The sequence below is a fragment of the Chiloscyllium punctatum genome, chromosome 14 (genome assembly GCF_047496795.1).
Source record: "Chiloscyllium punctatum isolate Juve2018m chromosome 14, sChiPun1.3, whole genome shotgun sequence".
NCBI lineage: Eukaryota > Metazoa > Chordata > Chondrichthyes > Orectolobiformes > Hemiscylliidae > Chiloscyllium > Chiloscyllium punctatum.
In genome coordinates, this window is record NC_092752.1 from 4718316 (window position 1) to 4742653 (window position 24338).

The following is a 24338-nucleotide window of genomic DNA, read 5'->3' on the forward strand; positions in this document are numbered from 1 at the left end:
CTTTCCCGTTCCCCCGATACTCCCTGACCCACTGTGCCCTTTCCCGTTCCCCTGATACTCCCTGACCCACTGTGCCCTTTCCCGTTCCCCTGATACTCCCTGACCCACTGTGCCCTTTCCCGTTTCCCTGATACTGCCTGACCCGCTGTGCCCTTTCCCGATCCCCTGATACTGCCTGACCCACTGTGCCCTTTCCCGTTCCCCTGATACTCCCTGACCCACTGTGCCCTTTCCTGTTCCCCTGATACTCCCTGACCCACTGTACCGTGATATTGCCTGACCTGCCGTGTTTCTCCAATTCCCAGAATTACCACTGTCTTCTTCGAGAAAGCCACTTGTCACAGAAGCTTGCATCCATCCTCCACAGTGATCATTGTGCACATCCAAACTCAAGTTTTTTTTACATCTATTTATAGAAACTCAAGTAAATCCCAAGCTAATGTTCACCAGCTGCATACAATTAAAACACAATGAATATACAATTAACACCCACCACCTGCCAGTTCCCCTTCAAGTTGCGCACCACCCAGACTCCGAATTATCTCCATTGTTATGGGTCAAGACCCTGGTGCCCCTTCCCTAACTGCACTGTTACTTTATCAACACAGTTCAAGTGGACATCTTCCTCAGGGCAGTTGGAAATTACACAGTAAATGCTGGCCTACCCAACAATGTCCAAATCCAATGAATGATATTTTGAAAATTCAAAACAGAGGACAGACACTTTGATAAGCTGTCCCACTCATCTTGTCCCAGGCAGACCCCCGAGACTCCACATGGAGCAAGTGGGAAGGAACTTCTCTTCCTCTTGTTCCCTCAAGGATTCCACAGCGATGTAATATTTTTAAAGGTGGACATTATCTGGCTGGGTGAGTCCCTCTTGTGAAGTAAAATGTTTCATAGGAGCATTGTTGACAAAGTCTGACTGTGGGACAAATGAGGAAATATTGGGTTAAAGAGGTGGGTTTTACAGAATGGTAAGAGAGAGATTGAGAAATGGAGCAGTTTTGTCAGAATTCCCAGAATTCCAAAGTTTAGGGCCCAGGCAGCTGAAGGCACAAATGCTGTTTTTTCAAAAAAATCATTTGTGTAGGTCTTGCTATCTCAGCCAGCAGTTATCGTCTGTCCCTAATTGCCCAGGTAAGGATGGCAGTTCCCTTCCCTAATGGACATTAGTGACTTGAGGGGTTTTTCTGACAATCGATAATAGTTTCAATAGACACTTAATTCCAGCATTTTATTGAATTCAAACTCTACAATCTGGGAACATTATCTGGGTCTCTGGACAGTCTTGCAATAATACCACTATAACATCACCTTCACCCAATGATGGAACAATGAAAGTTTGGGAAATGGAAGGGGGCAGAATTGGAGGTGTGCAGAGATCTTGGAGGGTTGTGGGGCAGGAGGAGGTTATAGAGATGGGGGATGAATGAGCCATGGATGTGTTTGAGCACAAGGATGAACCTTGTACAAGTGGGATGCTGCCAGACTGGGATTCAGTGTTGGGCAGAACATCTGCTTGGGTCTATCTCTAACCCCAACCATAACATCTAACTCCTGACTTATCATTTCAGAAAGATCGTTTGGGAAGGCTCGTTGTGACGCCACTTGCCACGTTACACGTCCTATTTTCGACTCCTCAGAAGCTCATACAGAAGCGTTATGACAAATTGCTCGATTATGTCAGCTGCCTCAAGCAGTCCGAAAGCGTGAGAGACAAGAGGGAGGCAGAGGAACTGAACGAGGCAAAGAAGGATTATGAAGCATTGAATGGCCAGTTGGTGGAGGAACTTCAGAAGTTTAACAAGGCAGCAAAGAAAATACTAATTAACTGCATCTTCTGCTTCATGGCTGTCTTCAGGGACCTCATGAGCTCAGCGCTGCAGGCCTCCCCGCCTGTAAAGACCATCCTGGTGGGTTTGAACCTGTGGATGAGGGGCTTCAGTTCACCGAATTTACCTTGAAACCACTTCATTAACGTGTACTGTTGAAATTCTCTGGTACTCTGCTCAGATGGATTGATTTAGAAGTATTGAAGATTAAAGGATTGTCTCATTGAGATTTTGAAGCTGGTAAAAGGACTTGATGAGGTAGATAAGGTATATCCTTTGACGGGGACGGGTGGAACAGAGTCTAGAATGAGGAGACATAAACTTAGGGCTAGGCTATTTAAGAGGCAATGGTAGATAACACTTCTCCACACAGGCTACTGATTATAACATTGCGCTATACTCATGGTGTGGAGCAGAAGTTATTGCCGTCTTTAAAAGGAGAGATATTTTAAGTACAGATGGGTAATAGATGAAATTTGGATTGTCTGTGTGCAGTGCCTACATCATAGTTTCTGACAATATGAATCCATTATCCTCTGCGGTACATTGAAATGTAAACACCCATTGACTGTTCCTGGGCCAAGCATCCTCTACTGCACACCATGCTAACACCAGGGGGCAGAGCGAGCATTCTCTCAGCAGTTCCATTCTGTATTTCAGCTCACACAATCATGGTTCAAATGCCATTGTTGTTGAATCAGAGACAAAAAATACTGCAGATGCTGGAATCCAAAATAGACAGGCAGGAGGCTGGAAGAACACAGTAAGCCAGGCAGCGTCAGGAGGTAGAGAAGTTGACATTTCAGGTGTAACCCTTCTTCAGGACTGGGGGTGGGTGTAGGGGGGAGCTGCAGGTAAAGGGGGTGGTGGGAGCAGGATGGTGAAGTGGAGATAGGTGAAGACAGGTAGAGGGAAATACCTCTACATCCCATTGGTCAATGGGAGGAATGAATCCAGTAGGTGGCTGTGAGCAGTTGAAGGAATGAGAAGGGAGTCGAGGGATGGGGAGGGAGGTTATTTAGAATTGGAGAGCTCAATGTTGAGTCCTTCGGGCTGTAGGCTGCCCAGGCGGAAGATGAGGTGTTGTTCCTCCAATTTGCGGTTTGGTTCACTGTGACATTGGTGGAGGCTGAGGCTGTTGAATCATATAATTCAGGAAGAATTGAAAAATGTGGCGCTGGAAAAGCACAGCAGGTCAGGCAGCATCTGAGGAACAGGAGAGTCAACATTTCAGGCATAAACCCTCCATCAGGAATGTCAGAGAGGAAGGGTGCTGAGAAATAAATCAGGGGAGCGGGGGTGGGAGTTGAGGTTGGGGCTGGGAGTAAGGTCGGTCGGAAGGTGATAGGTGGATGCAGGTTGTGGGTAATTGTAGTAGGTCAGTGGGGAGGGTGGAGCTGGTAAGTGGGAGGGAAGGTGGACAGATAGGACAGGCCGAGAGGGCAGTGCTGAGTTGGAGAGTTAAAAACAGAAAAGCAGTTCAGGAATAGGCCTTTCATCTTGTGTTGACTCTTTGAAAAACTAACCACTTGCCTCTGTCCTTTGCCTACAACCCCACAATTTATTTTTGGATGTTTCTAGTATTTATCCAGTTCCCTTTTGAAACTTTTTAACTGAACCTGCTTGCATCACCCTTTCAGGCAGCGTGGCCCAGATTACAACTACCCTCTCAGTAAAAAAAAAGAAACTTTTGTTTGTCTTGTCTCTGCTTTGTTTGCCTGGAACCTGCCTGGATGTCCAGGACTGGAGCAGGGGAGCTTTTTAAACTCCTTGGTATTTTCCCCCTGTTAAGATTTTGCTGCCACTTTACGATCACTGATTTCCACTCTTCCTCAACAATGAAATGAGTTAGTAAGCCAGTTGTCACCACTGCTTCCAATGTCTGTCAAAATATAAAGAAATGGAAAGAAATAGGGAGCCTTTAAACCTTTTAGCCTGTGTTGTTCCTGTTGTTAATCTGTGGTTGTATATCTGTTCAGGAGTTCAGATTCTTTCAACATTCTAGAAAATGGAGTTTCCTTTTGCTGGAGAATGTAGAATTTGCAAAGATACCAAGGAGGAAATGAGAAGCCTTTGAATTTTTTTTAAACTCAGGGAGTTATCTCCTGAAATTAAGGTGGCCTGGTGACTCAGTGGTCAGCACTGTTACCTCATAGTCCCAGGGTCCCAGGTTCGATTCTACCCTGGGCTGACTGTCTGTGTGGAGTTTGCACATGGGCGGCTGGGCGGCACGGTGGCACAGTGGTTAGCACTGCTGCCTCACAGCGCCTGAGACCCGGGTTCAATTCCCGCCTCAGGCGACTGACTGTGTGGAGTTTGCACGTTCTCCCCGTTTCTGCGTGGGTTTCCTCCGGGTGCTCCGGTTTCCTCCCACAGTCCAAAGATGTGCAGGCCAGGTGAATTGGCCATGCTAAATTGCCCATAGTGTTAGGTAAGGGGTAAATGTAGATGTAGGGGTATGGGTGGGTTACGCTTCGGCGGGTCGGTGTGGACTTGTTGGGCCGAAGGGCCTGTTTCCACACTGTAAGTAATCTAATCTAATTCTTCCTGTGTCGGTGTAGGTTTCCTCCCACAGTCCAAAGCTGTGTGAGTTAGGTGGATTGGCCATGCTAAATTATCTATAGCGTTCAGAGATGTCTAGGTCAGGTGCATTAATGATATGGTAGGGGGGATGTGTCTGGGTAGGATAATTTTCAGAGGGTCAGTGTTGGGCCAACTGCCCTGTTTCCAAACTATAGGGATTCTATTCTATTTTTTATAAAAATGCACTCCCAGAAAGGGTGGTGGAAACAGACTCGGTAATAACTTTCCAATGGGAATTGGATCAATACTTGAAACGGAAATGAATGATAAGGCTATGCCCAGACAAAGAGGAGGGGTAGCATGGCTCACTCATTCAAAGATACATGATGGGTCAAATGGCCTCCAGCAGTCTGTACAATTGGATAACTACTGACGGGTCATAACCTGGTTTGTTTTTATACTTTAGGCTTCTCCTTCAGACAGGGTTCAAGACAGGAAAAAGCAAGCCATTGAAGAAATTCACAGTTTGTCATTTGGTAAAGAGTTTGGATCTCAGAGAGTGATTGAAAGGAGGACCAGCTTAGAAGAACGGTCAAAGAAAAGATCATCTGCCTCCATGGTTAGTCAGCACTGTCCTTTCTCATTAAGATGCATGTTTTATGAGTGTAAAAGAACTGCCCTTCTTGCCAGCTGCTATATCTGTTTCTCAGGAGTGTAGCATTGACAATGCCTGTTATTTTTGTACTCGAGTAGTTTCTCTTCTGAACACATTAAAAGTTGCCGCAGTCCTACCAGACCATGGAGTGCTCCCTCATTAGAGAGATGACTGGTCATGGTTTAAGCTGAGAGTCACCGTGCCTCAGAGTGAGGGGAGAGGTTGAGAAGGAGAGTCCTTCAGGGTAACCTCAGCCGGTGATGGGAACTGAACCCACGCTGTGAGGTCTCTCTGCATCGCAAATAGACCACCCAGCGAACTGAACCTCCCTCCTCCACCCAGTATATTGTTGGCTGCCTGAAATTGTTGCTCAGCTTCTGGGGATCTAGGCTCTGGAATTCCCTCCCTAATCCTCTCAACCTTAGACTTTCATCCCCCATAGGATGGTACCTTAAAATCTACCTTTTTAAACCAAACTTCGGATCACCTGCACTCATCTCTGGTTATGTGTTGGATGCCTGATATTGCTTCATGGTACAAAGTTTCACATTGGGAAGTTTTTGATTGTTAAATGCACTGCAGACACGGAAGCTCCTGTTATTAAGGTCTTCCTGTATCCAGTCAGTTTGTTTTAATAGAATTTATAACAGTCCAAGTCCTTCAGCCCTCGATGTTGTGCTGACCTTTAATGCTACTCTAAGATCAAGCTAACCTACCCCTCCCCTCCCCAATCTATCCCAGACCCAACCCTCCAACTCGGCACCACCCTCTTGAACTTCTACCATCTGTCCACCTTCCTTCCCAAACCTCTGCTCCGACCTATCACCATCACCACCCACCTGCATCCACTGCCTTCCAAGCTACCATCCACCCCCAGCCCCACTCCCCTCCTATTTATCTCTCAGCACACCCCCCCCCCCCCCCCCCAGCTTGTGGTGGAAATGTCGACTCTCCTACTCCTTGGAGCGGCTGTACTTTTCCAGCCATCCTTTTTGAGTCTGATCTGCAGTCCTCACATTCTCCAACATACCCTACCTTTTACTATCAGTCATGTGCCTATCCAAGAGTCGCTTAAATGTCCCAAATGTATCTGACTCTACTACCGCTGTTGGCAGTGCATTCCCTCATCCCCACTCTCTGTGTAAAGAACCGACCTCTGACATCTCCCCTAAACCTACCTCCAATCATCTTAAAATTATGCCCCCTCATGATAGCTATTTCCACTATGGGAAAAAGTTTTCTAGCTATCCACACTATCTATGCCTCATCATGTTGTACACCTCTATCAAGTCACCTCTCATCCTTCTTCGCTCCAATGATAAAAGCCTTGCCTCAACCTTGCTTCATAAGACATGCCCTCCAGTCCAGGCAACATCCTGGTAAATCTCCTCAATCCCGTCTCTTCACCCACATCCTTCCTATAATGAGGCGACCAGAACTGAACACAATATTCCAAATGCGGTCTAACCAGGGCTCTATAGAGCAGCATAACCTCCCAGCTCTTAAATTCAGTCCCCCGCTAATGGGACTTTCTCAATGACCTCAGTTCAAACAAAGGACAACACTTCAAGAACAAAGACAGAAATTGCTGGAAAAGCTCAGCACATCTGGCAGCATCTGAGGAGAGAAATCAGACTTAACGTTTCAGATTGAGTCTGAGGGGTCTGAAGTTCTGAAGAAGGGTCACTGGAACCAGGACATTAACTTTGATTTCACTCCACAGATGCTGCCAGACCCGCTGAGCTTTTCCAGCAATTTCTGTTTTTGTTTCTGATTTACAGCATCCGCAGATCTTTCTGTTTTCATTTGGAAATCAACACTTCATTCTTGTAAACACTGGGTCTTTTGGTTGCCCTGTTCTCTGAGTCTGTGACCCTGTTCCCCTTTTCTGTTCCACTTCAACTTTGGCATTTGTTTTTTTGATCTAGTTCTTTACATCAGATCATAAGAAAAATATGCTGCATCTTCTGAAAATTCAGGAACTCAGCCCTTCAAAACAGTGAGGCCTTTTTAAATTGTCAGACTGAAATTGATGGGTTTTTGTTCAGTGAGGGTTATGGGACCAGGCCGGTCCAGGAGGTTATGATACAGTTGCGCTATGATCCAATTAAGATGCACAACCTCGAATAACCTCCTCCTGTTCCTGTTACCCACATTGCATCAGATTGTTAATTATTCCAAATGTTCATTCCATGTCAGCAGTGCATTCCTGGTGCTTACCTACTCCATCTATCCAAGAGCAGTCGCTGCCCAATTTACACAATACCCAACCCCCAAACACCAGGCCTTGTTATAATATGGTCTGCTGTTACACATAGATTAGAGTGGTGCTGGAAAAGCACAGCAGGTTAGGCAGCATCCGAGGAGCGGGAAAATTGACGAAGAGCTTTTGCCCGAAACATCAACTTTCCTGCTCCTTGGATGCTGCCTGACCTGCTGTACTTTTCCAGCACCACTCTAATCTAGACTCTGATTTCCAGCATCTGCAGTCCTCACTTTTGCCTGCTATTAATCATAACCCATTGTTAGCTGCTTACAGTCCCCATTCATTCTCCCAGGTTGATCATTATCCACTCTTTTCTCTATCCAAACTGCTCTTCTCTCTCTTTGGGCTCTATCTCCACCTATCATTTACTCCTTACCCCCCTCCCCCACCCTATTTTCTGCAAATAAGAAACAATGTTTCCCTAGCTAGGAAGGGCTTCCCGATGAAGGGCTTATGCCCAGAACGTCGATTCTCCTGCTCCTCAGATGCTGCCTGACCTGCTGTGCTTTTCCAGCACCACACTCTCAACTCTGATTCCAGCATCTGCAGTGCTCACTTCCCTCTAGTTTTCCTAAACACTTCCAGTTCTGAGGAAGGGTCTCTAGGATCTGAAGCATGAAATCTGATTTCTCTCCACAGATGCTGCCTGACCTGTTGGGCTTAACCAGCAGATTCTGTTTTCATGATACAACATCCGTCCGCTTTCATTTTTTCTCTCTTTCATTCATTCTCTCCACTTCCCTCTATTCCTATAATTTTTCTTTATGTTCCTCTTTATCAGTTAACGTATGGTTCTCACTCTTTATTTTGTTAAATTTGTCCATTTACCTCAAAATATTCTACACTGCACACTTTTTCTCCTCACTTCTTCACTGAGTTGAAATTATGACTCACCACATTGACTTCTAATTTGTTTAATTATGGGTGGCACAAGTGGGGGGGGGAACATGGTGGCTCAGTGATTAATACTGATGCCTCACAGCGCCAGGGTCCTGGGTTCAATTCCAGCCTCGGGCAACTGTCTGTGTGGAGTTTGCACATTCTCCCCGTGTCTGCGCTGGTTTCCTCCAGGTGCTCCAGTTTCCTCCCATAATCCAAAGATACACAGGTTATGTGAATTGGCCGTGCTAAATTGCCCATAATGTTCAGGGATGTGTAGGTTAGGTGCATTAGTCAGGGGTAAATGTAGAGTAATAGGGTAGGGGAATGGGTCTGGGTGGGTTACTCTTCAGAGGGTCAGTGTGGACATGTTGGGCCTGAACGCCTGTTTCCATACGGTAGGGATTCTATAATACTATAGATACCAAACTATGGAATTCAATTTATCTAGAATATTTAGCCTATTAAATTGCACGTTAGCTTGTGTCTACATCACTGCTACTTTTCCTATTTATCTCTTTCATCCTCCTCTCCTCATCCTTCTTGAATGCTGATTCCTTGTGAAGATGTATGTCCAAGACATTGGTACCTCGTGCACCTGACTGCTCTTCATTGGCGAGTCTAGAGACTGAGCAATTTCATTACAAGGGGTGTCAGATCCACTCCTGCAACTGTCTTCACCCTTAGTCTGATACATAAAAGGGTAGAATTAGTTAGAATTAGGTGCTCTTTGCCAGTCAGATGAATACTGTCTCAATTTAAGGGCAATGGTTGGTGCAGTGGTCAATTGGCTAGATTAATAATCCAGAGGACTAGACTTCTGCAATTGAAAGTTACTTGCTGTGATGTTGACCATTAAACTGATTGTTGTAAAAACTCATCTGGTCCATGAGCACCTTAACATGTGACTCTAGAACAACATCATGTGGTTGACTCTAAACTGCCCCTGGAATAGCCTCGTCAAGTTGCTCAGTTCAAGGGTAATTAGAGCTTGGCTACAATTGGGTTTCATTAATTCACAGGACGTGGGCTTTACTGGCAGGGTCAGCATTTACCAGGTATCTCTAATTGTCCTTGAGGTAATTGTGGTGAGCTGCTTTCATGAACAACAGCAGTGCATGTTCCGTAGGTACACCCGCAATGCCATTTAGGAATAGAGTTCCAGGATTTTGACCCAGCAACATTGAAAGAATGACAAATATATTTCCAAGTCAGGGTGATGTGTAGCTCAGAGGGGAATTTACAAATGGCAGTGTTCCCATGTATTTGTGGTTGAAGAAATACAATCCCTTCAATCCAAGTCCACACCAGCCCTCCAAAGAGTAACTCATCTAGACTCATTCCCCTACCCTATTACTCCATACTTACCCCTGATTAGTGCACCTAACCTACAACTCCCTGAACACTATGGGCAATTTAATTTGGCCAATTCACCGACCTGCACATCTTTGGATTGTGGGAGGAAATTGGAGCACCCAGAGGAAACCCATGCAGACACCGGGAGAATTACAAACTCCACACAGTCAGCTGCCTGAGGCTGGGAACCTTGGTGAATTTCCGCAGTGCATCCTCTGGATAGTACACCCTGCTGCTACTGTACTGTATACTGGTGGTAGAGAGTGTAGATGCTTGTAGATGTGTTGCCAATCAAGTGGACTGCTTTGTCGTGGTTTTCAAGCTTCTTGAGTGTTGTTGGAGCTGAACCCATCCAGGCTTAGCTTCATCAGGTGGACAGGATTCAGGGAGTCAGGAGCTGAGTTGCTCCTTGCAGTATTCATAGTTTCTGACCTGCTTTTGTAACCACTGTATTTAAATGGTTGTCCAAGTCAGTTTCTGGTCAGCAGTAATCCCCAGGATTTGCTTGTGGCAAATATAGGCCAGACAGGACAAAACCTCCTAACCCAAAACATAGTGGCGAATCAAATGAGTCTTTACAACAAATGAACTGGTTCTGATGAAGAGTCAGTGGACTCAAAACATTAACTCCGTTTTCTTCCCAAGTTGCCAACCATGTCAAATCTAGAAATGCTGAGCCCTGCACTGCTCACCCACCCCCTTCACAAACTTAAATAAAACAAAAAAACTGCATATGCTGGAGATCTGAAACAAAAAGAGAAATTACTGGAGAAGCTCAGCAGGTCTGTGGGGAGAAAGCAGAGTTAACATTTCAAGTCCAATAACCCTTCTTCAAAACTTCATTCTCTTTGACTTTTGGAGCTGTGATTTTGTTCTGAGGTATTTACTGGTACTTGGTTTACTTCTGTTCCTCAAAGCCTCAGGCTCCCCAACAGACTGAAGATGTCAGGGCTAGGCTCTTGGCCACACACAGCCCTGACAAACTCTTTCAGGCAAAACGAAAATTCAATGCTGCCCAAGATTTAGACGCATCTCTTCATGAGGGGGAAATCGTGGCAGTCCTTGAGAAACAGGATCCTCTCGGGAGTGTGAACAGGTGGCTCATTGATACAGGAGGTGAGTGTTTCCAATTCCCATCACTCTATGTTGAGTTGAATTTTGCTGGTCTTTTAATATACTGCTGTTTACAGACATAGAGATCTATAGCACAGAAAAAGGCCCTTCAGTCCAACGTGTCCAAGCTGGTGAAAAATAACCATCTATCTATTCTAATCCCGTTTTCAGGCGCCTGGCCCATAGCCTTTTATTCCTTGACATCACGACTGCACATCCAAATATGACTTAAACTTCTGAAGAGTTCTGCATCTACTGCCTTTGCCAATCCACTCCATTGCCCTTCTTGTATGAGCGGTTGTGTTATGATCTCAGCTGATGTTACTCCTAGTCAAGACACATCGCAGACTGAAATCTCTCTTGATAGATCGTATTTCGTGTTTCTTTTGGAATAGCAAGGTGGTCTCCCCCTGAAACACAAACATTCAATGTTATGAATTTGACTTTAATGAAAAAGCATAAGTTTATTAAGCAAGCTATATTAAGATAGAATAGAACAAACCAGACAACTTACGTATATCTCAACTGTAATGATTTTGAAAATCACGGTAACACATAATGCTATTAATCCATAAAAACGCAAATCTCCATACAGTACCCAAAAGCACCAATTGTACAGTACTGACACCAGAGTAAAATCACCACCTCTAGCATCTCTATAGGTAACTGTGATTTTCACATCCAGTCTGCAAAATGTTCATTCACCTGAGCTTAAATGTTCTCAGCTTCAAATAATCTCTTCAGCTTTTTATTCAAACACTCCTGGTCTGAACTGTTACTGAACTCCTGGCCTTAAGGTAATCCATTTTTTCTACATTCTTCCTTACTCAAGAGTACTGCTTTACACATCCAACTTCATCTGAGACTTTTGCAGAACCATGCAAATTTGAAACTTCAAAACAAACTTTTGTTTTTCAAGGTATGGGTGTTTTCCCTAAGCTTAAAAGTGCCAGTCCCTGAAGTTAATATTTTAAATCTTAATGCAGTTATTTACCTTGCTTAGTAACAGACTTGGAGAAAGTGTGGACTGCAGGTGCTGGAGAGTCAGAGTTGAAAAGTGTGGCACTGGAAAAGCACAGCAGGTCAGGCAGCATCTGAGGAACAGGAGAGTTGACATATCAGGCATAAACCCTTCATCAGGAATATGGGGGTGCAGGGGGGCTGAGAGATAAAAGGGGGATGGGGCTGGGGGGAGGTAGGTGAGGGGTGGAGCAGAGGGTGGGAAGGAAGATGGACAGATAGGACAGGTCAAGAGGGTGGTGCCAGGTTGGAGGGTTGGATCTGGGATAAGGTAAGGGGAGGGGAAATTTGGGAACTAGTGAAGTCAATGTTGATGCCATATGATTGGAGTCCTTCCTCCAGTTGGCAGGTGGCTTGGATTTGACAATGGTGGAGGCCCAGGATTTGCATGTCCTTGGGGGAGTGGGAAGGGATGATAAAATGGTTGGCCATGGGATGGTGGGGTTTGGTTATTTGGTGTGTATGTCCCAAACTTTCCTAATATAAACAAAAAATCCATTAGTCCTGGAGGCTATTTCTCTATCTGCATAAGGCTGTTTAAAATAAATCATAATGGCTACAGAAACGCATACAAGTTAATCATCAACCCCTTCAGACACAGAAAAACCAACATTTCAATAAACATAAAATGTAAAAATAGCTGATATTAAAATACAATCTATATAAATCGCGCAGCCCTTCCATTACAATTGGATAAGACAAAACTATTCTCCATCACAGTGCAACCCTTATTGCATTGGAATCATTGACATTTAATCATTATTGTTGAGTAATTTTATGTTGTTTGTGGGGTTTTTTTTGTATTGAGTTTTGTTTTTAATTCACTCATGGGATATAGACATCAATAGCTTATTGTCCATCCTTTACACATTCTGTGATGTTAAAATGAAAATGTAATTCTGTTCCTTAAACAAGAGGGGAGACAGAAAACAGGAAACCACAAGCCAGTTGGTTTCACATCTGTCATAGGGTTATTGTTAAAAGATATTATTGAAGTTGTTATAACAGGGCACTTGAGATCAGGTAGGTTTAACATAGTTTTGTGGAAGGGAAATCCTTTCTCACCAAAATGACTTTGTTGAGGTGCCAAATTTGTTAGTGAAATACAGACAGATAGGAAGTTAAATTGTGAAGACCACTTAAGAAAGCTACAAAAAGATACAGGTAGATTAAGTGAGCATAATTGTGAAATTCTCCATTTTGGCAAAAAGAATATAAAAGAAACATATTATCTAAATGGTGAGAGGCTGCTGAGCTCAGTGTGGTCTGAGTGTTCTAATGCAATCACAAAAGATTAGGCTTCAGACACAGTAATTATGAAAGGTAATGAATGTTATTGTTTATTGCAAGAGAAATTAAAGACCATAAAACCATAAGAAATAGGAACAGGAGTAGGCCAATTGGCCCCTCGAACCTGGTCTGCCATTCAATAGAATCATGGCTTATCCAATGTTCCTAATGTACACTTCCCTGTCCTTTTCCTATTTCCCTTGATTCCCTGACTGATCAAGAATCTCTCTCTCTCAGCCTTAAATATACACAAGGACTCTGCCCATCCAAAGACTCACAACCCTCTGAGAGAAGAAATTCCTCCTCATCTTCGTCGTAAATTATTCTGAGACTTTGCCCTCAGGTCCTAGACTGTCCCACGAGGGGAAGCATCTTCTCAGCACTTATTGTCTCAAGCCCCATAAGAAGCAAAATATGTTTCAATACAAAATACACAAATAGGGAGATTATGCTTCAGCCAAACAGAGCCATGGTGAGACTGCATCAGGAGTGTTATGTGTACTATCACTCTCCTTACTTAAGGAACACTTGACAACAGTTCAGAGAAGGTTTGCTAGATTAATATTTGGAATGGGAGGGTTGTTTTATGAGGAAAGGTTGAGCAGGCTGGGCTGATATCTGCTGGCATTTATTAGAATTAGAGGTGACTTGATGCAAACATTTAAGATCCTGCCAGGTCTTGACAAGGTAGCTGTGGAGATGGTGCTTCCTCTTTTGGGGGAAGTTAGAACTATCACTGTTTAAAAAAAAGACACGGTAATTTTTTTTCTCAGAAGGTCAAGAATCATTGGAGCTGTTTTTCTGAAAGCTAGTGGAAGCAGAGTACTTGAATATTTTGAAGGCAGTGGTGGGTAGATTCTTGGTACACCAGGCAGTGAAAGGTTATTGGGTGTCGGCAGGAATGAGGAATTAACATTACAGTCAGAGCAGCTATTGTTATTTTTGAATGGGAAACAGGCCCAAGGAACAGAACCAAATATCCTGCTACTTGTTCATATAACTCCAACTCATTCCCTGACTTATTCAAAACAAACTTTTCTTTTGAAATAACAAATAAAATTGTTAACAGAACCAGGCTGTTGTTCTTTTTATTGAAATTGTGTCAACCACGATTAGCACTCCCAGCCCTGACTCTGGACGTTTGAGCCTTTATTAACCTGAGGCCCAGTTTTGCTCTCCAGTAGAAACACTGGAATTCACAGTACTGTTTCAATGCAGGGCAGACACACACACACACACACACAAACTCACACTCACTCTCTTTCTCACTCACTCACACTTTCTCTGTCTCTCTCACACACACATTTTCTCTCTCTCTCTCTCTCTCACACACACACACACACTCTCTTTCACTCTCAAACAGTCATACACACATATGGATGTTGGTTGAAGGGCCAAGTGTCAAGTGAAATCAAAGTGCTTGGTTTGAAATCTGGGACAGACCAGGATCCAATACATTTTCAGCTCATTGTTGCCGCTAGTTATTTGAAAGCACATGAAGGTTCAGCCGTCAGGACACAGCCAGCAACTGAAATAATGTGTGAAGATAGTTAATGGATAAGTGTGAACTCCATCAGTAAAGAATTTTGCTGAATGAATTCTGTTGAAAAAATGTAACATAACATTGTAGGGTGAATAGCTGTTTTTGATTCCATGTAGTGATGCAAGGTTATGTGTATTCCTCATTTCTGAGGCCGTACAATCCTGCAACGGGCCAGAATGGAGTGTCCACAGATGGATCAGCGCTTGATGAAGATTTTGATGACATCAGCCTGTTTGTGTCTTCATCCTGTGGAGATACCAACAATGCAAGGAGTATGCACTTTAACGCCAACGACGGTGAAAACCCTCTCCTCAACTCTCAGGAAGTGTCTACACCCGAGACATCATCTATTAATGGAAATGACGACACCTCAAGTGACTTAGAAGATCATCAGGTAAAGTAGGGGAACCATTTACAAACTACCAGGCAGTGCTAACCTTTGGCTGTCATTACTGTTCCTCTCTTCCCTGGCCACTCGCCATGAACATGACGTCCACGTTCCCTGAATCTATCCTATTTTTATGAGGTTTTTTGTGGTTTGCTGACATAAAAGTCACATAAAATTACTGTTGGTATTCATTTCCGTGGTTCCACTTTCGTTGTCGTGTCAGATGCTGACACACTGGTAGCTTTTTTTTATATATCTGGGTCAAAAGTCATAGATGTGAAACTCTGTTATTCGGAGAAGATCCAGGGGATTGTTCAGGCTAATGTTTATTCCCTGTCACAGTGTCAACCCTTCAATTGCTGTGAAGCCTTTGGGATTTCTCAAGACCATGAAAGCTTTTTTTTTGTTTTTAACCGGACAGATGAGATATTTAATTGGCTCCTTGTGTCACTGCACTGGCTGCAAATTGCCAGCTGTGTTTGCCCAGGGCTCGAAAGAAATCATTTGGCTGTGAAATACTTTGCATTGTTTTGTGGACTTAAAACAGTAATGGGCAAACCTATTGGTGTAAGGGTCACATTGGGAATGGAAATTGTAGGGCAGGCCATCAGGGCTCAAGAATCCCAGTTTAACCGGGGATGACATATCACACTGCTTCACGAGAGTTATAGAGATGTACAGCAAGGAAACAAACCCTTCGGTCCAATGTGTCCAGGCAGACCAGATATCCCAATCTAATCTAATCCCTTTTGCCAGCACCTGGCGCATATCCCACTACACCCTTACTATTCCATATACCCATCCAGATGCCTTTTAAATGCTGTAATTGTACCAGCCTCCACCACTTCCTCTGTCAGCTTGTTCCACACACACAACACCCTCTACGTGTTAAAGTTGCCCTTTAGGTCCCTTTTAAATCTTTCCCCTCTCACCCTAAACCTATGTCCTGCAGTTCTGGACTCCCCCAACCCCAGGGAAAAGACCTTGTCTATTTACCCTATCCATGATTTTATAAACTTCTATAAACCTGAAACCTCAAACTCAGTAACATCCTTAACACTTGATGAAAGCTAAAGCCTGGGATTGGCTTTCTAAAGGTGTTTGCTGGTGACTCCCAGACAATTCAGGGAACTTCAGCAACTTAGAAAGTTAGCAGCAGTTTTCTATAAATATAAACAGCTATTGCTGAAAATAGATAAAACCATGCATGCTAATAATAATGACCTATAGCAAACATAATACTGAGTGAGGGAGTTCTCTGAGCGAATGGTTGTTCCAGCTTACTTCTTGCAATGGTGTGACCTGTTTGAATCCACTTTCCTCATCGTCATTCTATCCATAGAACTTCATTTAATTATATACTTTCTCCTTGAAATAAAGAAAGTCCTGCTCAGGAAGCACATGAAAATGCAAATTAAGGGAAGGAGTAGATTACTCAGCCCCCGAGAGGCGACTCCACTATTCCAAAAGATTGTGGCTGATCTGATCCCTTTATATTCCCACCACTTCCTCAAATTGCACACCAATACACAAATATTGGGGCATCGCCACCTGTTTTACTGCACTTCTGCAAAATGTGAGCAGTTCGTCCCTTGCAGTCATTCCTATGGATGTAGGCCTGTGATATTTCCACACCCACCCGATTAAGTGTTCCATGCCCTCACTGCACTGCAACTGATACAGGAATTATAGTTCCTGTGCATTCAATCTACTTGTGCCATCTGCTGCTGAGGTCTGCAATCCCAAATCCTTCCTGACATTTCTCGGCACTCTCACCTTTACCCTGCTTGGCCTCCTTTTGAGTGTCACGTTGCAGTGACTACACAGTGCTCCTTAACGTAACGGAGAACAATAGATAGTTCACCCACTTTTGACGCTGGTCCCAGGTTGAGACATGAAAAAGAATTGGCCACCATTGTCTTTTCTGGACATACGCTACTTATGATCCCAGGTGATGGTAATACTGGACAAGTCAGATCCCAGAGTGAAACCTGACTTAATAGATCATAAGTTTATTTTTGCAATTTGGTTACTGTGGCAATTAGTCACTGAACATATTCACAAGAGGCTATCAATGTACTTTTAACAAAAGAAAAGTTTATTACACAAATGAAAAAAATGCTATTCATTCGAAAGATATGTGTAAACTGCAAAAGATTCCCAGCAATGTCCGTGACAAGCATTTTCCCCAAGTAAAAGTATCACTTCTGCCTTTGCTCTTTGATTTCTTCCTCAATTAGAATCATAGAATCACACAGTGCAGAAGAGGCCCTTTGACTCATCAAATCTGTACCGCCTGAAATATGCTGCTATGTGCATGAACCCCAGTATCCTGCACTGAGCCCGTAGCCTGGAACGTTATGACATTTCGAGTGCTCATCCACGTAGGTTTTAAAGGTTGTGAGGTTCCCTGCCTCAACTCTCCCCCAGGTAATGCGTCCCATTCCATAACCACTCTCTGGGTGAAAAGGCTCTTCCTCCACTCTCCTGTAAACCACCTGTCTTTCACTTTAAACTCGTGCCCCCTTAGTTTTGATTCTTCAAACCAGGGGAACAGCTGCTTTCTATTCACCCTGTCCATCTCTCTCATAATCGTCGATCCCTCTATCAGGTCCCCTCAACCTTCTCTGCTCTGAAGAAAGTAATCTGAGTTTATCCAGCCTCTCTTCAGTGCTGAAAGGGTGGCTCAGTGCTCCAATTTTCTCTAACAATCCAGAGAATGTGCAGGTTAGGTAAATTGGTCAAGCTAAATTGCCAATCATGTTCAGGGCTGTGTTGGCTAGGTGCATTAGTCAGGGGTAAATATAGGACAGTGGGTTGGGTGGGTTGATCTTCGGAGGATCAGAGTGGACTTGTTGGGTCGAAGGACCTGTTTCCGCACTGCAGGGATTCTATGATTCTGTGAAATCCTCCATACCAGACAACATCCTTCTGAATTTCCTCTGCACCCCGGCTAGTGTAACCACTGACATAGTCCCTTTGAGCTTCTGCACATTTACAGGATGTGATTCTCTGCTGCTGTTTCTCTCTCTGTGTCTCTGAGATGCACAGACATAAGCTAATTCACTAAATATTTGTACAAACCTTGGGGCTTTTTCCAGCCCTGGTTACTTGAACTGCCAAAACAGTTTAAGATGTATTTCCACTTCTGAAATTGCCTTTCTGCTGGTATGGACCTTCTGTTTTGAACAGACCCATTTCTGGCCCCTCTCCAGCTGTTTCCCTCTGGGTCGCAATTCTTAATTTAGTAAACACTTCAGCAATTGCCTGACATGGTAGCTTGGCTCGTCTTTTAGCTTAAATCTCAGGTGTCTTGCATTGGCTGCTTTGACCTGATGCTACAAAAAATGAGATTCTGACTCATTTTTAAAAGAAAAACCTTCACAAAATTGAAAATCAAAACCCCAGTTACCTCAACTTTAGAACCCAAGTTCCGGAATAATAAAATAATAATATGCTATTTTATACGTCATCATAGGAAGCAGTAATTGAGGTTATTATTGAGGTTAGAGGATGATGTAAAATCAGAAGATTTTGCTGCAGCTCTGAGGCATCCATTGCAGGATCATATGAATTGTGGGAAATGAATGCCTGTTCAGGTGCCATTTTAATATTGTGCCTGCACCTTTGACCTATCTGCCTGTACTGCGTAATTAGCTGTGCTCCTCCAACGCACATAGCTAATTGGTGCGTCACCATGTATTTGAATACGAACATTAGCCTTGGAGGGGTTACTGACATCCTGTCTCACTGCCGACCAGATCAGCAAGACCAGGGGTTCCTCCCTGGTTCTAATGACCTTACTCTGTGAGACCCAGAATCAAATACAGGCCAGAATCTTATTCAGTCTGAATGATCAGCAAGGCAGCCTTTGTGTGGAGCTGCAGGAGATGGGGGAGATACTAAACGAGTATTTTGTATCTGTATGTACTGTGGAAAAGGACATGGAAGATAAAGAATGTAGGGAAATAGATGGTGACATCTTGAAAAATGTCCATATTCCAGAGGAGGAAGTGCTGGATGTCTTGAAATGCATAAAGGTGGATAAATTCCCAAGACCCCAAATCAGGTACACCCTAGAATTCTGTGGGAAGCTAGGGAAGTGATTGCTGGATGCCTTCCTGAGATATTTATATAATCGATAGTCACAGGTGAGGTTCTGGAAGACTGGAGGTTGGCTAACGTGGTGCCACTGTTTAAGAAAGGTGGTAAGGACAAGCCAGGGAACTATAGACCATTGAGCCTGACCTCGGTGGTGGGCAAGTTGTTGGAGAGAATCCTAAGGGAAAAAGATGTACATGTATTTGGAAAGGCAAGGACTGATTAAGGAGAGTCAACATGGCTTTGTGCATGGGAAATCATATCTCACAAACTTGATTGAGTTTTTTGCAGAAGCAACAAAGTGGATCGATGAGGGCAGAGTGGTGGATGTGATCTATATGGACTTCAGTAAGGCATTCCCCATGGGAGACTGATTAGCAAGGTTAGATCTCATGGAGTACAGGGAAAACTAGCCATTTAGATACAAAACTGGCTCAATGGTAGAAGACAGAGGGTTGTTTTTCAGACTGGAGACCTGTAACCACTGTAGTGCCACAAGAATCGGTGTTGGGTCCACTACTTTTTGTTATTTATATAAATGATTTGGATATGAGCAGGTATAGTTAGTAAGTTTGCAGATGACACCAAAATTGGAGGTGTAGTGGACAGCAAAGGGGGTTACCTCAGATTACAATGAGATCTTGATCAGATGGGCCAATGGGCTAAGGAGTGGCAGATGGAGTTTAATTTAGATAAATATTTGAATATTGCATGCAGTTCTGGTCTCCTTCCTATCAGAAGGATGTTGTGAAACTTAACAGGTTTCAGAAAAGATTTACAAGGATGTTGCCAGGGTTGGAGGATATGAGCTATAGGAAAAGGCTGAACAGGCTGGGGCTGTTTTCCTTGGAGCGTCGGAGGCTGAGGGGTGACCTTATAGAGGTTTACAAAATTATGAAGGGCCTGGATAGGATAAATAGGCAAAATCTTTTCCTTGGGGTGGGGGAGTCCAGAACTAGAGAGCAGGTGGGACTAGATTGGGTTGGGATATCTAGTCGGCATGGACGAGTTGAACTGAAGGGTCTGTTTCCGTGCTATACATCTCTATGACTCTGTTGCATGTGGATATACTCTGGTCACACCTGTTCATAATTTGAATCTTTGTTCAAGTGAGTTCTGCATGGCAAAAGGGTGGCACATTGGCTCAGTGGTTAGGACTGCTGCCTCACAGTGCCAGGGACCTGGGTTTGATTCCAGCCTCAGGCAACTGTCAGTGCGGAGTTTGCACGTTCTCCCTTTGTCTGCGTGGGTTTCCTCTGGGTACTCTGGTTTCCTCCCATAATCTAATGAAGCGCAGGTTAGGGTGGATTGGCCATGCTAAATTGCCCATAGTGTTCATGATGTGCAGGCTAGGTCGTTAGTCATGGAAAATGCAGGGTTACAGGGATGTGGTGGGTCTGCGTGGGATGCTGTTAGGAGGGTCATTGTGGATTTAGTGGGCTGAATGGCCTGCTCCCACACTGTAGGGATTCTATGATTTCCCTTGAATTGCTTAACTTAAATATGTTTTGAGCAGATTTAACAGTAAAGATGAGATTGTAATTCTTAAGAAAGATGGCACATGCTGGGGCTCTTTTCTCTACAAGTGGGGTAACTTTATTGAAGGGTCTTCAGAAAGCAATGGAAGAAAATGCTGATAAGGATTGGGCGAGTCTGCGTGTGTAGTATGGATCAGTTCAGCTGAATGACCCATTCTTGTGTTGTAAGTTAATGTATCCACACATTATACAAACCACTTTTCCCAGTGATATGCCTGTTATGGTTTTTGTGATGCTTACCATTTTATTTTTTCCAGATCTTTTATGCTGTTTATCCTTTTGAAGCACGGAGTAAACATGAACTCAGCCTACAGGAATACGAACGAGTGACAATTGTGAAATCCAGTGACTTGAGTGGGAACCCAGATTGGTGGTTGGCAGAAGTTAAAGGGAAGCGTGGATATGTCCCTGCGAACTATCTGGGAAGGATGACCTACGCATGAAGGCTCAACTTGTGACAACCTTTAAAGAAACTCTTGGTTGGAAAGTCATGTTCTTGTAGCTGTTCTCCAAGTTTACTAGATTATAGCAAAAGAGTTGAAGTTTGCTTTTTTTCTCCTTCTCTCTTGGGATGTGGGCATTGCTGGCTGGCCAGCGTTTATCGCACATCCCTACCTGCCCTTGAACTGAGTGGCTTATTAAGCTTTTTCAGAGGGCAGTTGAAAGTCAACCACATTGCTGTTGGTCTGAAATCACACGTAGCTCAGAGCGAGTGAGGACAACACATTTCCTTCCCTGAAGTGAGGCAGATGGATTTTTTTTCCCCAACAATCAGCAATAGATTTCATGGTTGTCAGAAGATTTTTAATCTCAGATACGTATTTTAAAACTTGAATTCAAATTCCACCATCTGCCGTGATGGGATTCCATCCTGGGTCCCCAGACCTTTGGCTGAGTTTCTGGATTAATAGTCTAGTGATAATACCACTTCGCCACAGCCACCTGGACGCAGAGATGTGAAGAATTGTAACAAGAAGACATGGCTACAGATACCTGGTCTGGGTCACAGTAGTCTGTACTGATAGCTATGATTGAATACAGTCACACATCTTTCTGTTCCACTGGATCCAAGGCACATGGTCTCTGTGTTTACAAACTTTCAAATGCTTTGCAATCAAATGAAGGGTATTTAACTTATCATGAAGGATATGAAATTATTAGCACGTCGCAACTTTGTAGGGGATTGTAGCCCCATGTTTGTGTATGTAACTGTGTTTGTGTGTGTACAAGTGTTTGTGTGTGTACTTGTGCTTGAGAAGGAAATGAACACAAGTAAGGGAAATGGCAAAACACTTGCTTCCAGTCTAATGACCAAAGACCACATTAATGTATGTTCTTGAGACCGAAAGATACACATTACTATTAAACATTACTCCTGTGGAGTAAATGATTTTAAATTAAAGTTGAAAAACATGAATTTGCAAATATTTTTGCAAGATCCATATGTAAACTGATGCAGCTCAGACAGAGATCTTTAAGCCTATTGTGAAAGTACTTTTAGAAAGAAATGTGTTTGTGTCACTTGTGTCACAGTTGGCAGAACAGGAAAAGCTAGATAAACCGCATTGTGTCCCAGTGACAGGAATGAATGCATTCATTATGGGTCTGATGCACTTGGAGAATTTTAGGGTGGCAGCCCAGAGCTTTGAAATCAATGATTATTAAATTCAGAGCCAAGTGTCAGGTGTACAGACTTCCATGCTTGTTTGGTTGGCATTACCTGACACAAAGAAAGTTTGGCGATGAACTCCATCTCTGGAAATGGAATCCTACAAAGCACATGGCTAACGTTTGTAATGGGATAAATGTGGCTTATTTGATCTCCTTCACAATGTCCAAAAATCATAGAATTATTATAGAACAGAAGGATGCCATTTAGCCCATCATGTCTGCAAAAGCTCTTCAAATGAGCATTGGACCTTTTGCCAACTCCTGCTATCTCCACAATCCTGCACACTCTTCTCCTTCAAGTAATAGTCCAATTCCCTCTTGAAAAGCTCAGTTTAATGGTCTCTATTACATTTTCAGGGACTGCGTTACAAATCTTAACCATCTGCTAAATCTTTTGGCATTTATCTTAAATGTTTTGGAGGTGGGCCAGGTCAGTTTTCTGTGTGGCTGGTTGGTGATGTTTAGTGATGCCAATAACACAGGTTCAGTTCCTGCACTAGCTGAGGCTACCATGAAGGACTCTCTTCCTCAACCTCTCCCCTCACCCAGAGACATGGGGACCCTCAGATTAAGAGTATAAGAAATAAGAGTGGAAGTAAGGCTGTTCAGCCCATTGAGTCCATTCTGCCATTCAATCATGGCTGATGGGTATTTCAACACCACTTACCCCCACTCTCTCCGTATACCTTAATTCCTTTGTGACATTAAGAATATATCAATCTCAGATTAAACCACCAGCAGGCATTTTTCTCTAATGAGAGAGCAGCCCTGTCGTCCAGTAAATCTGTGGTGACTTTACCTTTTAAATGAAATCTCGAGTTGTGCTAAACGCAGGGTTCCCCAACCCTCTGGAAAGAGCAGGAATGTTGTTTTGTTTTGGGGGCAAATCCCTTGTGTCATGATTAGGAAGGTCATTTTCTGCACAAGTCCATGCAACAAAAAAAACAGAGGCAAACTGTCTGATTTTACTGCTTAAATCCCTTCTTGACCTCACCTCTCCCTATCTCCAGACTTAAGCCATCTGAGACCTGTTCTGACTCTGGCCATTTGCACAATTAATACTTCTCCAACATTGGTGGCTGAGCATTCAACTGCTGGGCAGGATCCTAAGCTCTGGAATTCTCCCGAAATCTCTCTGCCTCTCTCACCTCCTTTATGGTGCTCTTTTAAAACATAGGCCATTGACCCAGTATCTCTTTATGTTGCTCCGTGACAATTTTATTTTGAGAAGCACTTTCAGACATTTTACCATGGTAATGGCTCTATATACATGCAAATTGTCGTTATTGTTGTCTATTGAACTTGAAACCAATAACTAACATCAGAAGAACGATCATCAGAAAAATCCTTCTGGCTCCTAAATCTCTCCAGCAAAGAAACCTACCAGCAGGATCTGATCTGATCTGATCCACTGCAGTCCCAGTGGATCCTAACAGTAAGAGCAAATTACTGTAGATGCTGGAATCTGTACTGAAAAAAACATTCTGGAGATCACAGTGGGTCAGGCAGCGTCCATGGAGAGAGAGAGCAAGCTAACGTTTCCAGTCTAAATGACTCTTCATTAGAGTTCTGATGAAGAGTCATCGAGGCTCGAACGTTTGCTTGCTTTCTATACATTGGGTCCCACCGTGATCTCCAGCATTTTTTGTTTTTGATTCTAATAGTAACCTCTGAAGTGGCCTTGAACGCTGTTAGATGTTAAAACAATACTTACAAAACAAGACCCTGGTCAGTGGGGTCACTCCCATTGAAAGTTAACAATTCAGTCTGAGCCATATTAACCAAAGGTTCATATTTATTGTTGAATTAAGCTGCTTCACTACTTTATTTTTCATCTAATTTGTTTTGTTTCAAATTGTAATTCAACACAAAATCCTGAACTATCATCATTCTCAGACAGTTGTAATTATGACAAACGATTCCTGAAATTCTGACATGAAGTCTGGTGCTTTATACTTATCTTCCAGTATTGATGACTAACTCACCCATTGGAACGTTTAGGTGAATTAGGCATTAAAACAGAATTGATACTCAAAAGCAACTGATTGTCAGGTAACTGGATCCCCATGTGCCAACTCTTTTAAGCCATGAAATTATGAAGGTTTTATGCTAGTCTCTGATCTTTTTCAGAAATGTTACTTTTTCTCTATGTAAATGTTT

At 43.4% G+C, this 24338-nt stretch overlaps 1 protein-coding gene across 1 annotated transcript in view; it reads left to right on the plus strand.

The window, feature by feature from the left end:
• arhgef38 (Rho guanine nucleotide exchange factor (GEF) 38) overlaps positions 1–22131 on the plus strand; it is a 110392-nt gene extending 88261 nt beyond the window's left edge. The window contains exons 9-13 of the mRNA XM_072583794.1: positions 1578–1916; positions 4825–4977; positions 10432–10630; positions 14597–14874; positions 20765–22131. Coding sequence (XP_072439895.1) covers positions 1578–1916; positions 4825–4977; positions 10432–10630; positions 14597–14874; positions 20765–20950 — 1155 coding nt within the window. The 3' untranslated portion in view covers positions 20951–22131. The remainder of the gene's footprint in view (positions 1–1577; positions 1917–4824; positions 4978–10431; positions 10631–14596; positions 14875–20764) is intronic.
• Positions 22132–24338: the final 2207 nt, after the last annotated feature.